The sequence below is a fragment of the Chiloscyllium punctatum genome, chromosome 22, assembly GCF_047496795.1.
Source record: "Chiloscyllium punctatum isolate Juve2018m chromosome 22, sChiPun1.3, whole genome shotgun sequence".
NCBI lineage: Eukaryota > Metazoa > Chordata > Chondrichthyes > Orectolobiformes > Hemiscylliidae > Chiloscyllium > Chiloscyllium punctatum.
In genome coordinates, this window is record NC_092760.1 from 24,588,826 (window position 1) to 24,605,894 (window position 17,069).

The 17,069-nt window shown below is 42.1% G+C and overlaps 1 protein-coding gene across 2 annotated transcripts in view; it reads right to left on the reverse strand.

Annotated features, from left to right (window-relative positions):
• Window positions 1–17,069, reverse strand: part of fnbp4 (formin binding protein 4) — a 43,876-nt gene that overhangs the window by 11,745 nt on the left and 15,062 nt on the right. For both annotated transcript variants that reach the window (XM_072591901.1, XM_072591902.1), the window contains 8 exons: window positions 11,614–11,758; window positions 6,786–6,894; window positions 6,277–6,600; window positions 5,437–5,671; window positions 4,360–4,481; window positions 4,103–4,207; window positions 3,850–3,983; window positions 2,762–2,940 (listed from right to left, as the gene is read on the reverse strand). In XM_072591901.1, the coding sequence (XP_072448002.1) occupies window positions 2,762–2,940; window positions 3,850–3,983; window positions 4,103–4,207; window positions 4,360–4,481; window positions 5,437–5,671; window positions 6,277–6,600; window positions 6,786–6,894; window positions 11,614–11,758 (1,353 nt within the window). The remainder of the gene's footprint in view (window positions 1–2,761; window positions 2,941–3,849; window positions 3,984–4,102; window positions 4,208–4,359; window positions 4,482–5,436; window positions 5,672–6,276; window positions 6,601–6,785; window positions 6,895–11,613; window positions 11,759–17,069) is intronic.

Genomic DNA, 17,069 nt, shown 5'->3' on the forward strand with positions numbered 1-17,069 from the left:
TGTGGGTTAGGTGCATTATCCAGGGGTAAACATAGAATTGTAGGGGAATGGGTCTGGGTGGGATATTCTTCGGTGGGTCAGCATAGATTCGTTTGGGTTAAATGGCCTGTTTCCACACTGCAAGGATTCTATGGTTCTGAAGAAATTCTATAATGCACAACCAATGATGTGGGTGGAGATGTTTTGAGACACACAATAAAAGGGCAGGGAAAAAAAAAATGTAGAGAGCCAGCAGAGATTTAAAAAAAAAGCATCCAACACTGCTGCAGTAAGGTACTTTGACAACAGTGGTCCCTGGAACTTGTGCACACTATCTGGAGGGTGGTTACATGAGTTTTCAGACTTTGTACAGCTCATTAACTATTCACAAAATCTTATTGCTAAAACACTGATTCACACAATGCAGGGATTGCTAAAAAGATATGTTTATGGGGTAGTGTGAGGTGACTTCTTGAACCACAGCAGCCTATTTGGTGCAGAAACACCTACAGTACCAACAGGGAGGGAATTCTAGGATTTTGATCCTAACAAGCGAGAAATGGTAATATATTTCCAAGTCAAAACGGTGGAAGTTGTGGATTTGAAGTGTGCTGTTGCAATAGCTTGGCGAGTTCTTACAATCCATCCTGTAGATGGTACACACTGCTGCCAGTGCGTTGGCGGCAAAGCAAGGAAATATTGAAGGTGGTGAATGGGATGCCAACCCAGCAGGCTACTTGGTCCTGGATGGCATCAAGCTTGAGTGTCATTGGAGCTGTACTTACCCTGGCAAGTGGGGAACATTCCATTACACTCCTGACTTGTGCCTTTTTGATGGTGGTTAGACTTTGGGGAGTCAAGGAGGTGAGTTATTCACTACAGGATTCTGATTGGCTCTGGTGGCTACATTAAATAGCATGAGTAGTCCAGATCAATTTCCTGTCAATGGTAACCCCCAGGATTATTGATAGTGGGGGATTCAGCAATGGTGAAGGCATTGAATGTCATGGGGTGATGGCTAGATTCTTTCCTATCTGCCACACAGTTATTGTCTGGCACATGTATAGCATGAACGTCATTTGCTCATCATCGGTCCAAGCCTGGATATTGCCCAGGCCTTGTTACACTAGACATGAGCTGCTTCAGTATCTAAGGAGGCACAGATTGTATACAACACTCTGTAATCATCAGTGAACATTCCACTTATGAATTATAATGGAGAAAGGTCAGTGATGAAGCAGCTGAAGGTATTAGAGCTCAGGTCACTCTCCAGGGGAACTCGAACTCTTGCACTGAAGTGGTCGGGTCTTTAACTCTGAGCCAGGACATCCAGGTTCAAGCCTACTTGCTTTAGAGAATATCTATTAGGAGGACCTCTTGCAGTGATCTCCTACCGTCGAGAATACAGATATCCAGCAGGTTGATAGCAGCATTCTCGTTGCTTCCAGAGACCTTGTAGGTCCAGAGATCCTCCAGAAATCAGCATTTCAGTCACAGATCTAAACCTGACACTCTACACAAGAATCCCTTCTCTTGGAGGGAGGACTGAGGTGGCAAGGGCACAGAATTCACTCAGTGTTGGGGAACCTCAATGTCCATCACCAAGCCTACTTCCACTATTGCTCGGGTCCTAAAGGATAAGCTGTCTACAGTGGACAGCTAGTGAAAGAACGAACAAGATGGAAAAATCTACTTGACCTCATTCTCACCGGAGGTACCCGTCATGGATGCACCTTTATTTGTGAATTCATGGATTGTAGGCATCACTGGATAGGCCAGGATTTATTGCCAATTCCTAACTGTACCAGAGAGATCATAAATCAACCTCATTGCTGTGGGTCTGGAGTCATATGTAAGCCAGATCAGGTAAAGACAGATTTTCTTACCTAAAGGATATTAGTGATGGGTTTTTAATGACAATTGACAATGACTTGGTCACCATTAACATTTTATTCCAGACTTTTACATAAGTCAAACTTAACCACCCACCATGGTGGGATTTGAACTCATGTCCCAAGAACATTAGCCTGAGTTTCTGGATTACTAGCCCAGTGAGTGACATTACCTCTCCCCTGTCCATTACTGTAATGGTAGGAGGGATCACCGCACATTAAGGATACTGCCCAGCTCATTTCATCGCAGACTTAAAGCCAGGCCATCAACAGCACTGTATTCAACCACAACCTATAAACCTCAAGGCCGGGAATATCCCTAATCTATCATTACCGTCAAACCTGGTTCAATGCAAAATGCAGGAAAGTATACCAGGAGCAAGATCAAATACAGCTAAAAAAGGAGGTTTCAACCTGGTAAATCTACAACACAGAATCATTTGCAAGCCAAACAGAGAGAGCTAAGCAATTCCACAATCAACCGATGAGATCTACGGTCTGCAGTACTACCCCATGTTAAGTAGTGAATGGTGGTGAATTATTAAACAACCAACAGGAATAAAATGCTCCACAAGTGCCCAAGTAGATGATCCATCACTATTCACTTGCTGTGGTCACCAACATCACAGATGTCAGTCCTTTGACAAGTTGACTCACTGCACGTGACATGAAGGAACGGCTGAAGACACTGGATACTACAGAGGCTATAGGTCCTGAGAGCATTCCAGCAAGACTGAAGACTGACATTCCAGACAAGCTGTCTCTAGTCAGGTTGTTTCAGCTACAACCTTGGCATCTAACCAACAACATGGAACATTGCTAGGTATGCTCTGGCCACAAACAGCAGGACAAAGCCAACCAAGCTCAAGGATGACAGCAAAACCCCATACCTGTCGGATCACTTATTGAGGCAGTCATTTCTTTCACTGGAGCGTTGGGAGAGAACACGCTCTTGCCAGCATTCAGGCTCGAGGCACACTCAGCCGTTTCATCCTCCTCATCCACATCAGGGAACTCCCACTGTGATTGGCCCGTCTGCTCATTGAGATAGAAATAGCGCCGGTGCTCCCTACGGCGTGACAGAAAGGACACACTTAGTTTGGGGGCAGCTGCGGGCACACCCTGCCAGAGGTGGAAAAAAAAAGTTTTTTTTTGGGTCATCAGGAGGTTTCAAACCTCTTGCTCCTAGCTGACTAGGAAAAGCAGAGGTTAATGAAAACCTCACTATTCAATTTTGGTTTGTATTTTTAAATTAATATTCTGTGCCTTTTAAAAAATTTGGCCCAATTATCATTGTTTTTGGTGTGAGAAAACTGTTGCCTGATAACGGTGGCAGTGAGCAGGGTGTCTGATGGGTAACTCAGACATCCCCATTAATCTAGAAGCAAACAAGGAAGGAATTGATGCAAAAAATATTCTTCAAGCTGAAAAATAAAACAGTAATTTTTATATATGTATTAAAACACATTTACATATTTAACTGATACAGGAAACTGTAGTAAGAGAAAAGAAAATAATTCTGACCTGAGCTTCCGGCAATAATCTTGGTCTTCTCTCGTAGCTGCTGCTGGAGGCACTGTCCCTCTTTCTCTTGTGCAGTCGGCTCAGGAATTCCATCTCAGAAATTTCCAGCAAAGCGCAGACATTTCTTGCATGCGCATTCTCTCTCCCGCCCCTTTCCCCTTTATTGTTAATCCCTTACTCAACACAATTATATGAGCAGTCTATCTGTTCAACTTCAACAATCAAACCTCAGCAAGAGAAATGGCCAAATTTTGAGGATTACATTTTAGGCTGGTCCAATGATTTTGGTTTTGCTTTTAGGATTTGTATACATGCGGGTTCATTACCAAATTAGCAGTGAGCTGGCAGTCTGCAACTACTGTTGCCACGTCGTCATGTGGAGATGGGGAGGGGAGGTCACAGTTCGGTTGTCACGTGTCAAAGGTGAAAGGTGAAAAAGTAGAAGAGTGCGTACCTGTCCCAATGGCAGGACCAGCCTTTTGGGGATGCATTAGATTCATAGTGTTTAATCTGTAAATCAGCTTCCTGCAGTTTACGTTTCAGGTATTGGCCATTCAATGCTCCTTCTCGCCAGTCTGATATTCGAGTCTGAAACCCAAGACAGACATAATGGAATCACAGAGATATACAGCATGGACAAAGCAGCTTTCTCTGAACATGTCAAACAGCAATTCAGACTGTGTGGAATGAACAGTCAAGTCTCAAACCTCAATCTGGAGCAGCAGGAAGTGGAAGTTGGAGATAGAGTGCCTGTTAATTCCCAGGAATTCCAGTTTACTGGAGAGTGTGTTTGCCAATTCAGCGATCTGAAACTAAGAAGAGCACGAGTCAGCATTAATGTTCGAATATTTGCAGCTACCCACCCTAAGACCATCTCATCACACAATAAGGCAGGTAACAATCAGGGCAGTTAAACTACAGGGCAGCTAGAATGCCAGCACAGTCTGGACTTTGGCCTTCTCACCTTTAGTTCACCCCGGTCATCCTTCTCTTCTGGTGATTGCTTTGGTGCAGCTACTTGCTTTTCTGCAGGTCCTTCAAGATCCATGTCACTCTCCTCAGGATCAACGCCTGGCTTTTCAGGAACTGCAGAGAGAAGTCAGGTGGTAGGGAGTGGAATTGTGAAGCAGGAGCATAGACGAGTAGGTTTTAGAAATCATTCAATTCTCTGCTATACCAAAGTCACACACAACACTCAACCACTTTCTTTCAAACCAAGCCCTTCCTGCCTAAACCTATAACAACCACCCAAGCTATAACTGTCAAAACGACTGCTATATTGTGATTCCTGCTTAATTTCCTGCTGGTTTCAGGAGCAGAGTGAAATTAGTCCACTGTCTTGACTCATATCTAATGGGCAAAGTGGAAAAAAGTTTTAGTTAGTGCGAATCATTATGTTTGTTCGTTAGGGCCATAAAAATTGGTATGAAAGCATAATCTCTCATACTCATTTATACTTTTAAACAAAGCTTTCACAGGATACAGGGTGTTGTTGACCTATGCCAACATTTCTTGCAATTACCTAATTATGCCCAAGTAGGATAGTTGTATCCAAAGTGCTATTAGGAAGGGGCGGACTCATTAATTGCCCCTTGCCCCGAGAGTATTATGGCAAGGTATCGGATTATGGCAAGCTCCTTCTAAATGGTCTGATATGAAGAAACTGTGATCATTTCACTTTGAATCATGCTGAAAATGTTAAAGGTTGGATATATTAAACAATACAGCACTGTTGTGGCAGCTTTACAGAAACAACAGGATCAGGAGTTGCAATGGTGACCATAAATGCTGCTGGACATAAACCTGAGCTGGTTTATGAATGTCTGTATTTGCCACAGCTTGCTAGCCTGGTATTGTCCCATCTAGAGGGCGTACACAGCAACAAATGAAAGCACACTATATTGCTAGGGCAGCAAGGTGGACAGCTGGTGGGGTTTATGAATGCGGCCTTGCAGTGCTGACCACATTCTGGAGCAAGAGGCTTAGCTTCGTAGCCAGATCGGGGCAGGATTCTTGGAAAGAAGTTTCTCCAACCACTTACCAGTTTCAGGTCGGTGCGCTTCCTCTGGGGTGGTTTCATGCTCCGGGTTATCTGAAGTATGGCTGGTAGACTCGGGACTGAAGGTACGAACCAGTGCCTGCCACTTCCCTTTCCTGTGGACATGTTTGCTGTTCTCAGACACCTGTCCCTCCTGTGCTAATGTCTGGCTGCAATCAGAGCGAGGGCTAGAGCCAGTCAAACTGGCATCGCCCTCCTCCAGTGCACGCAACTCTGCCTGTAAGCACAGGGTACAAATTATGACCATTGATATAAAAAAGCAATTACAACAAAGTTATACAAAGCAACATTTGCTATCATTAATTTTTGTGGATGTTGTCCACGATGACCAGATGTTATAGCTGTGAAACTGAAAGATCATCTTCAGTGTCACTTCTTACTCTGGTAGACTTTGGCAAGCAGGCAAGCTCACTTTTATTCTGGGCAAAATTGGGACAAGTGTGATTATCGATGCATTTTTGAAATATGCTTCTGTACACTTGACCCTTCCAGATGTCCAGTCCCAGCAACAAGTCCATAATGTCATTGCACTGTTCAGATCAATTATTTCATTCCAAATTAAAACAAAGCGTAAACACTGGCTGATCCTCAGTGGCATCATTCACTGGATTGAGAGCAACACTTCAACCTCCAATGTTCTATTATGGTACACCACACACTACTCTGCTATAAATCAGAGAACTTCTTGTTTACTAAGTGGTTTCAAATAAACATGCAATTGATTGAAGATTACAAATGGTAGTTTAATTTTGCCAAGCATAAACATTCAATTTCTTTTTAAATTAAGACAATTTGCATCAATTCAACAGAATAAAAGTTCACCTTCTTTCTCTCCAGTACCAATTCCAATTCCCGGGTATACTCCTCCTCCTCTTCTTTCTCCACAGCCTCCTCTTCCTCTGTGCTCTCCAGGCCAATGTTCAAACTTGGACGATCCTCTTGAGCTGCTTCTTGTGCAGGTATGATGCTGCTGTTCTTGTTACTGTCCTCCTCAGCACCTTCTTCCTCCTGGCAAATTATTTTCTTCCGCCACTTCTCCTCAGCCTTCTTCACCTCCTCAGGGATGAGTGGAGCCAACAGAGACGCAGCCACACCAGAACGTTCCTCCTTCTCACTGGCCAGTGCAAACACGCTCTCGTTAACTTCCTTTGGAAGCAGAAAATCGCAGGTTGGTGACATGACACACAAAGGAACCAGAACGGTCGCAATTCAAAATTACCTGGACATCAGTGGCCCCACCGAAATAAATGCAGGCTTCCGCACAAGATTTTATTTTTGTTGCCCCTTTGCCCTGCAGAAAAGCAACAGGTATCACCTTATTTCACCCCTACCTTCTTCTTCAGGTTTCTGCCATCTGGCTTTGTCACAGTTTGGTCATGGTGATAGACGCCTGTGTGCTGATAACTACTCTCCACCTCGCCAGCGGACAGGGTCATGGAGCTGAAAGACAACACATGGTAACGCGTGTTTCCTCAAGGCACTTTTCAAACATTCTGTGGCAACACACCTTGCCTGAACTGGATGATCTTGCTAACCCCTTTTAAGATTTACTGTCAAACCCATACTGCTGCACATCGTGAAAAGGCTGTTCATTCTCTCCATATTATATAGGTAATCCTGACATAATCAGATTCTGTGGTTTCAATGTGCAAGTTCTCTCAGTTATTTAAAATGTTGGCTTGAACCCACTTGGAGTACATCAAGAAGAATGGATTGGCCTTAAAGAGATGGAGTACAGATTCACAGAATTAAACCATGGTAAAGAGAACCTAATTCTGTGGGTAGGTTGCAGACTATGCTTGCAGTCTCATGAATACAGAGATCAAGGACAATCTAATTGACAAGTTTAAAATGATGGAAGTGAAAGGATAAATTCTTTGCTTTGGTCAAGGAACACCAGAATGAAGAGACAGAATCTTAAAATTGGAGGTGGGGTGATGCGATGCTAAAAAATCTTTCCCCCAGAGTTCCTTCTGCCTACACAAAAACAAACAAACTGGGCTCAATTGAAAATCCAAAAAAGAATAGAGCAAAGCTATTCAGGAAACAGAGCAAGTAAATGACCAACTAAGGTGCAACATCCTTAAGGGGCTGAATGGTTTACTCCCATTATGTTCAGAGTGGAAATGGTCAAAAACCTCACCTGTCAGAAACCACACAGCTATAATAAAGAAGAAATCCAACCTTCCTAAGCTTTGCTGTAAATAAATCCAACTGTACACCTGGTCAGCATATTGCTCCTAAACACAGGATGTGAAACTTAAACTGGAGCTTTGTGACTGCAGACAGTGAGTAATCAAGGCACTGGGGTGGTGGCTCTTCCATTGAAGTTATAAGCCAGGACTTCTCGAAGTGGTGGCTGGAAACCCAAGTGGAGGCTTGAGGTGTAAACTTGTGGGCCTGCGAAACCTGAAGCAGTAATGGCTGCCAGCTTGCATGGATCAAGTTACACAGCCATGCTCCTGCTCTAACCTCCCACTGAGGGGTGGGGGAGGGGGTGGGGAGGCGGGGGAGCGCGTGACAATCTTCAAGCTAACTGAAGGGGTGCATTAAAGTGCTGTAACTATTGAACCAAAACCTCTTTCGTTGATTGCCTTTGCAAACAAAAATTTTGTTTAATCTCACACTGCTCTTCGAGTTTATTTACCGACTGTAAACTAATTTATTTAAATTTCGCTGACACCAATTTTCGTTTGTTTCACCCCCCCCCCCCCCGCCATCTTTAATACCTTCCTATAAACTTACAATCAAATTCTGATTTCCCAAAAATCAACCCTAAAGCACCACCTTGGTGGTGAGCATACTGTCTTAATGGCTAACCTTCAAAAACAACTGACTTGGAGTAAATACAAAGTAAATGTTCCTCTCTGAAGGCAATGGCACAAATCTTAGGCAAAGAATCCCAGAACTGCATAGATAAGGGGTGTTAGGCAAACGTGAGGACTGCAGATGCTGGAAAGCAGCGTCTAGATCACAGTGGTGCTTGAAAAGCACAGCAGGACAGGCAGCATCCGAGGAGCAGGAAAATCAACGTTTCGGGCAAAAGCCCTTCATCAGGAATGGAGGCAGGTAGCGTCCAGAGACAAATGGGGGGGGGGGAGAAAGAGGGGCTGGGGGTAAGGTAGCATAGAGTACAATAGGTGAACGGGGGTGGTGATGGGCAATAGGTCAGAGGGGAGGGTGGAGTGGATAGGTGGGAAGGGAGCTTGGCAGGTAGGACAGGTCATGAGGACAGTGCTGAGCTAGAAGTTAGGAACTGGGGTAAGGTGGTGGGGGAGGGGAAATGAGGAAACTGGTGAAGTCTCCTGCTCCTCGGATGCTGTGCTTTTCTAGCACCACTTTAGTCTAGATAAGGAGTGCTGCCTTTCTACTTGTACCAATGACAACACCCGTTGCACCATCATTTGAAGGAAACTGTGGACACATGTTCTTACCAGGGATTTTACTAAAAACGTCACTGCTCTCATGTGCGACTCACTCTACTACAGTTATGGCCCACAGATGCCCCCTGCCACTCACCCACCTCAGCACATTGTAAGTAAAAGGTAAAACTTAAAGCCACCCTAGTCCCATAGAACCATAGTGTTTCTCCCTCATGAAAAAGAAGGACAACGGTTAGTGGTTTAACTTGAGAGCCACCACATCTCAAGGTGGTTGAGAAAGTTGGATCTTCATGGGAATTTAATTGGTGTTACTCTGCATTACAAATCAGCTGTTTCACCAATTGAGCTAACTGATCTCAAGAAGAACATAAATATCAGCAGGCCAAATAATCCTTAAAGCCTATTCCAGATTCAAGTTGATCATAATCTAGAAATAAAATCCACTTACTGCTCCATCAAAATTCCATCAGCATCTAATCTTAATTGTAGTATGCTCATCAGATGAACAGTCAGAATTCATACTGGTATAGATTTTCAAAGCTTCACAAATGACCAAAGACATTTCTTGTGTTCAAAATGGCTGACCCTCCAGAGAATAAAGGCCCACCTGATCATTCTTTCCAAATTTCAGGAGCCAACCTAGTGAATCTTTGTTCCACCCTCTCTAAGGCAAGTCTATCCTCCCTTTGATTAACAGACCAAAACTAGACACTGTACTCCTGGTCTGGTCTCACCAAAGTCCTAAATAATTGCAGCAAGGCTAACACTTTCTGTTAAAGACCAATATCCCACTCGGCAAAAAATTTGTCCAATATTTACAAGTCTGTAACTGCAATTCATGGACATGAACCCCCATTTTTCTCGGGATACCAACATTTATATACCCAGAGTGGATAAGTTCATATCTCCACATTATCTCCTCGTCTACCAGAAATCCCAACAACTTAACCAGTGTCTTTATGGCCCCGTCAGTTATAATTCTGCACCCAGTTTTATATCAACAAACTTATATATACAGTGTCTACTTTTGCCCTCTGCCCAAGTGGAAACGTTTCATTATTTTACAGACCATCAGGTCACCCCTCAGCCTTCTCTTCGTTACCTCATGATCTAGATGGTGTGTACTACTAGGAGTATTTTACACAGCACGATGAAATGTGAGCCCCTCCTTGCGTCACTGTCTTGAGACCCTTCTCCATCCATTACTCTTGAACGGTGCATACATAGAATGGATAATCTTGGATTACCGTACAAAATTGGACATCATAACTTTTTCACACACTCTCCTTTGGGTCAAACAGGGCATCAGGATCAGTGTTTAAAAGAAAATAGCAAAATTAGAACATTAGTGAGTGACCTACTTTTAATGGTGGTTGGAAAATATGAATGATAAATTGGAAATATAAACCCAGATCTTGTAATTACAGGATTTAAAAGCTAAGTTATGATGTACAAGGTGGAATTGTCTTGTAATATCTTCACTCTGGAATTCTGATTGCCTTTATTAAATCGTTAATCTCTCCAGCACATTAGCACTTAAGGATTTACACTTTGAACAGAGACCTGATTGTGCTTGCACCAGTGCCAACTGTAATAGGCCACAATGAAGCAACTCTCATCCTAAAGTCAACCAATGAACCTGAATACCTCTCTTGACCATTTTCTACCTCTCGCTATTTAGTCACTTCCCTCACTGAAATTCAAGAGGGGGACGAGGAACAAGCCACTGTAGTGTTAAAGGAAATTATCCAACCCTTTAGGCTCAGTGACTCCAGCAAAATAAAAGAAGTCGTAAATAACAGGTTGCGTTGTAATTATTAACCTACAGCCTCCATGCAACCCGCAGAACGTTAATCGGTTACCTTCTGCATCGTCTCAATAGTAAACGGGTACAGAGATAGATGCAAGATCACCACTTGCACTATACAGCGACGAGCCACTGGTCGTATCACAACCTACTCTTGTGCAAATCGGCTGCTGGGCCCCCTGGCGAGACAGCCCTTCACATTTCACACTGCTAGGAGCGGAGACATCGCATATGGTTTCTTTGGTTAGAATCAGTGTAATATCAGCACTATAGTTCAAGTTGTGGCCCCTTCCCAGCTTCAATCCCTTACTCCTCTTGTTAAGTACTCACATGCTTGTCTGTCTTTGTTTCAATGCCCTCAATTTGGGCCATGTGTTTTGCTACTGCTGCATCTTCTCCATTACCGTGGTAAACTTTCTCTCATGGAAAGACACAAACGGATGTAAACAACTGTCAAATGTGCATTTCCGTCCATTCCACATGACTAAAAAAAAAACTCTGGCTTCCCACAGAGATCACACGCATTAAAATCAAAGCATGTGTCCAATCATGACATGGGATAAAACATCACAGAATTACAGGATTGGGTGGATGCAAAAGAATGCTCTTTCAGCTGAGCGTTAACTCGTAATCGTTGCAGTTGGCCCAACGCAGGGACAAGTCAGTGCCATGGAGATGCCTCAAGTTGTCCTACACAATACAGCGCACAACATGGCCATCACCCTTGGTCAATATCACCAAAGTGGGTGCAGTTGTGAGGGAAGGAGATGGACTTTACACCAAGTGCCAATTTTAAAGCTTTTCTTTAATTTAAAAATAAGGTTAATGCAATTCTATACTGTATAACACAAGGCATCCAACAATTGAAATCTTTCCATTTTGTGTTGACAAATAGCATTACACAAGAAACAGCACTGGAATGCTTCTTAGGTAGTGTGCTGGCAGAGTACATTGCAGTTAAGCACCTACCTGTGTTGGTACTGGAGCCCTTGGAGTTGAGCAGCCAGGTAGAGGGGCAGCTCCCATGTCACTTCATTAGTTTGAACATTCCAATAATAGTAGCAGCCAGTATTCTCATCCCACACCTCCTGCCAGTCACCCATATCCACATTAACTGTTCAGAGAGAGACAACAGCAGAGTCATTACAGCTACACATAAAGCATAAACACATCTACATCCAAGCATACAGTCCTCCAGGAGGGGCAGATGGTGGTTGACTTAGGGGCAGCAAATTAGTTAGGAGACCTAGGGAACATACTCCACTAGGTAGTATATAACTGATAATGTCTCCCAAACGTCTGTAATGGAGTTTCAGATGTTTAATGAAATTATTAATGATTTGTATGAAGGAATAAAGAACACCAAATTAGGTGGCACAGTAAACATGTACACAGGAGCATAAAATTGCAAACGGTCATTCATAGATTAAGTTTCTGGGTGAAACTTGCAGGATGGCATTTAGTATTTAGGGGAGCTACTGGCCTAGTGATATTATCACTGGACTGTTAATCCAAAGAACCAGGTAACATTCTGGAGACCCAGGTCTGAAATATGGTGAAGTTCAAATTTTAAAAATAAATCTAGAATGAATTAATCCATTGCCAATTGTCTGGAAAAACCCACCTGGTTCACTAACATCCTTTAGGGAAGGAAAGTGCCATCTTTATCTGCTCGGGCCTACATGCAACTTCAGACCCACAGCAATGCAACTGGCCCTTAACGGCCCTCTGGGCAATTAGGGCTGGGCAATAAATACTGGCCTAACCAATAACACCCACATCTCACGAATTAATTTTAAAAAATGGGAAATCATAGGATTCGTGTAAGAGTGTATTCTTCATGTAGTTTCCTAAATGTACCACAGGACCTACACAGTTGAGAGGTTTAAAGACCCAAATGTAAAAATACTAAAAACTAGTGGCTAGACACAAAGGTGAAGGTAAAAGGCTCCTGAAATGCTAGCCTTTAGTTCAAAGCAATTGGGTTACAAAAGGTATGCCCCATTAAACACTACATGGAATATTGTATTCAATTTATAAAGCAAGGTAGTTATATTGACCTTGGAGGGGTCCTATCCAGATTCACCAATGCTACTAGACTGAAGTGGTTGAACTGAGAAGTCATTTAGTGCAAGTCTGCATTCCCTCATGCATAGATTACTGAAAGGTGGTGCTAAACATACTTCAAGAATTTGATTAGGGTAGTCAGAATGAAATCTCTCCCTCTCTTAAAAGTAGGGAGCACTTTTCTACATTTGCACACAATACCAACCTGGCTGGTAGAATGCAGAAATCCTTCAGTGTGATTTAGGCAAGGTGAGTGAGAGGGTAAATGCATGGCAGATGATGAACATTGTGGATAAATGTGAGGTTATCCACAGTTGGCAGCAAAATCAGGGAAGTGATCTGAATGACAGAAGTTTGGGGAAGGGGGAGGTGCAATACTATGGACTTGTACACCAGTTGCTGAAAGCAAGCATGCAGGAGCAGCAGGCAGTAAAGATAGCAAATGGTATTGGCATTCATAGCAACAGCATTTGAGTATGGAGGAAGAAGGTCTTCTTGCAATTGTACAGGACTTTGGTGAGTCAACGCCTGGACCATTGTGTGCAGCTTTGACATTCTTACCTGAGGATGTCATTCTGATTATAGACAGAGTACAATGAATGTTTATCATACTGATTCCTAGGAAGGCAAGACTGATGTATGAAGAGAGATTGGTTTGGTTAGAACTAACGGTGTCTCCAATTGATGAATGTCTGACTTATGAACACTCATACTTACAAAGAGATGCTGTACAGGAGTTTAATTTCAAAACTCTGACATACGAACATTTCCTGTACTTATAAGCAGTGTCTTGCATTTTATTCCAAATTGTGCACAAATCAACTTGTGAACGGACTCAAAACCGTACCTCGTTCGCAATCTGGAGACTGCTTGTATATTCACTGGAGTTTAGAAGCATGGGCGAGGGGAATCTAATTGAAATTCATAAAATTCTAACAAAACTTGACAGGGTAAATGCAGGAAGGAAGTGACTGATGACTTGGGGAGTCCTGAACCGGGCTCACAGGACCAAGGAGAATCCTTTCACCCAGAGAGTAGTGAACTTGTTGAATTCTCTGCCACAGAAAATTGTTGAGGCCAAAATATTAAATGTTTTCATAAAATTAATGGATTATAGTTCTTAGAGTTAAAGGAATCAAAGGGTATGAGGTGAAAACAGGAACAGAGTATGGAGTTGGACGATAAGCTTTAATCATATTGAATGGCATCACAGACCTGAAGGGCCAAATGGCCTAATCCTGCTCCTTCTATGTTTCATAAGGCGGGTAAATCAGTAATTCTCCAAAACCTGCGGTGTTTGAGATGTTGGGGCAGCATAGTAATTTGAAAATTTCAAATTGGAAATTGCCATATTTTTATTACTTTCATGATCATTTTTATTACTTTCATGATCATTACTTTCATATCTAATGGAATGAGGAAAAAAAGTGATGGATGTATTAATTAGAAGTTAATTGGGTCTGAATTGTATATATAAATATGGAAAGGAGTGAGATTTACGGATTGTGGCTGAGTGAAATGAAGCGCTCTCATGTGGTCTTGAATCCTATTTAAATAGTTATCCTTTGGCATACTGAGGTATGTTTCAGGGTATGATTGCACGCCCCTATTTTCTGAAAATGAACTTTATTAAAATTGGAAGAATGCAGTTAAATTGGGGATCTAGGTTACTTCTTTACTAAAGTGGTAAATAGCCTGAGTACTCTTGTCACCACACAGAGGTAAGTTAAGATGCAAGGTGTTGGAGAATTGATCATGGATGAAGATTTAGACAGCTTGTTAACTTCCATACTTAAAAAGCTGATTTACTTAGGGCTAATGATGCATAGTCAGATTTGGACATATTTAGAAAGACTAAGGCTAGTAGCACCAATGGGTACATAACAGAATTCAGGAGGCTGGATGCAAGACTACAAAAAATTCATTTGGAAATTCCAAATTTAAGTTACTGGACTGTGCCAAAGTATCAAGTATGGACAGATCTCTTGACTGGAGTTAAATGTGAGGATAAATATACGCTGCTAGAATGTATGTTAGAAGCGCAAAAAATTCCCGGGCAAGTATTCCTTCCCAGCAGCACTCATGGCACAAAGGGGTCTATCGGTGATACAACACAAGTGGAGGACACAACATTAACAAATTGGTGAGGCCATCTAGGTATAGATCATAATTGACAGTTATAGTTCTCTTTTTGTACTATTAGAAATGAGAACAGCGATATTATGGAAAATTTTGAGAGGGGAACAATATTTGGGATTTACAATAAGCAAATGAACATTAGAGGCAGTCGGATTCAAAAGTACGACCATATCATGAACTACCCCTAACTTTGTTATAAAGTATTCAAAACCAAATATGAAACAAAGGATTCAGAGGAAGAAATTGGAGATCCAGATCAAAGAGACGGTGCTGTATTGGTCACAAGAAGCTTCAGATCAGTGATCAACGTATTGGATGCAGTTTTGCAATTGTGCAGCATTGAACAGCAGGTGCATATCTCCCATATGAACAACATGCTACTGAGACACTTAGTAAAAAGGATCAGGACAAAGTTGAAGAATTTGAGATTTCCACCAGTTTCAAATTTGCGACTGCTCACAAAATCTTTGAAAAGATGCCTACTCCTTGTAAAATAGCCAGAATTAATCATTTAATCAGCACGGATGAAGTGTTCAGTGAAATATTCTTGTTATTAAAGTAGATTATCAATGGAGAAAACAGATGCAACTGGATATGGAAGACAATAAAGCTCTTGTATTTGGAAATATCTGAATTTGCAATTTCCACAATCAGGACACTACTGTATTCCTTTGACGGAAAATAACTACTCCAACCGGGAAATTAAACAAGTGTTATGAACATTGGGGGATAGAAACTTAGGAAACGAAGGTAACTATATTAGAATTGCATATGCATGTTTGCACATGCTTTCTCAAAGATTAAAACATTTCGCAAAGAGTGCAGGAATAAGAGACGTGGAAGGCAATCAAGTTCTTAAAGATAAGTAATAACTGCAGCATTTACAAACATTGAAAGACACCATAACCACCTAACACAAATCTAACCTTAGCAAGAGATTTCAAGGAGATAGTGACCACAGATTTAAGAAAATAAATCATTTCACGTCATAGATTTGGTAATCAGATTTTGTCAGTCAACAATAGCATATAGTAAAGACAAAGTACTTTATCAAAGTACAAGATATAGATATTATGGATATCATGAACTACCCCGAACTTTGTTATAAAGTAGGTAAAAACAATGACTGCAGATGCTGGAAATCAGATTCTGGATTAGTGGTGCTGGAAGAGCACAGCAGTTCAGGCAGCATCCAAGTAGCTTCTTGGATGCTGCCTGAACTGCTGTGCTCTTCCAGCACCACTAATCCAGAACTTGTTATAAAGTATTCAAAACCAAATATGAAACAAAGGATTCAGAGGAAGAAATTGGAGATCCAGATCAAAGAGATCTGGATTCAGGTGTACGTCGAACTCACTAATGAACAATTCAGATGAGTGTGTGAATAAAGACATAATAGTTATGAATCTGACAGCAGAAAGCTCTAGTAGCAATGGAGTCTATGAAAGAAACCATGTTAAGAATTTGTTGCAGATGGCAGGAAGATGTACCTCATATCAGTTAGATTTTGACAGGAATTCTAAAGTTCCCTCAGTTATAAGTGATCAGCCAACAACTTGGAAATGGAGCTACAATGGGTTCTAATGTTTTCCAGAGCATTTGAATGCACTGTGGATAGGCAGAAAGCCCGCATTTGAGAGAGAAAGAATGGAGGGCAAAGAGAAGAACTCCCAAAATATGTATAGGAATGATTTGGAGATGCCGGTGTTGGACTGGGGTGTACAAAGTTAAAAATCACAACACCAGGTTACAGTCCAACAGGCTTAATTGGAAGCACACTAGCTTTTGGAGCGCTGCTCCTTCATCATGTGATTATGGAGTACACAATTGTAAGATACAGAATTTATAGCAAAAGTTGCTATAACTTTTTGCGATAAATTCTGCCCCTTACAATTGTGTACTCCACAACCAACTGACGAAGAAGCAGCGCTCCGAAAGCTAGTGTGCTTCCAATTAAGCCTGTTGGACTGTAACCTGGTGTTGTGTGATTTTTAACTTTATGTATAGGAAAGTTTTCTTGACCAGTAACATTCATGTCACTCAAGTGCCAGGCAATGACTGTCTCCAACAAGAGGAATGTAACCACTGCCCTAACCATCAGCTAGCATTACCACCACTGAATCCCCGCTACCAAGCACCTGGGGGGGCGGGGGTAACTACTGACCAGAAACTGAACTGGACCAGTTCCCCGATTTATGAATGCTCATAGTTACAAATGC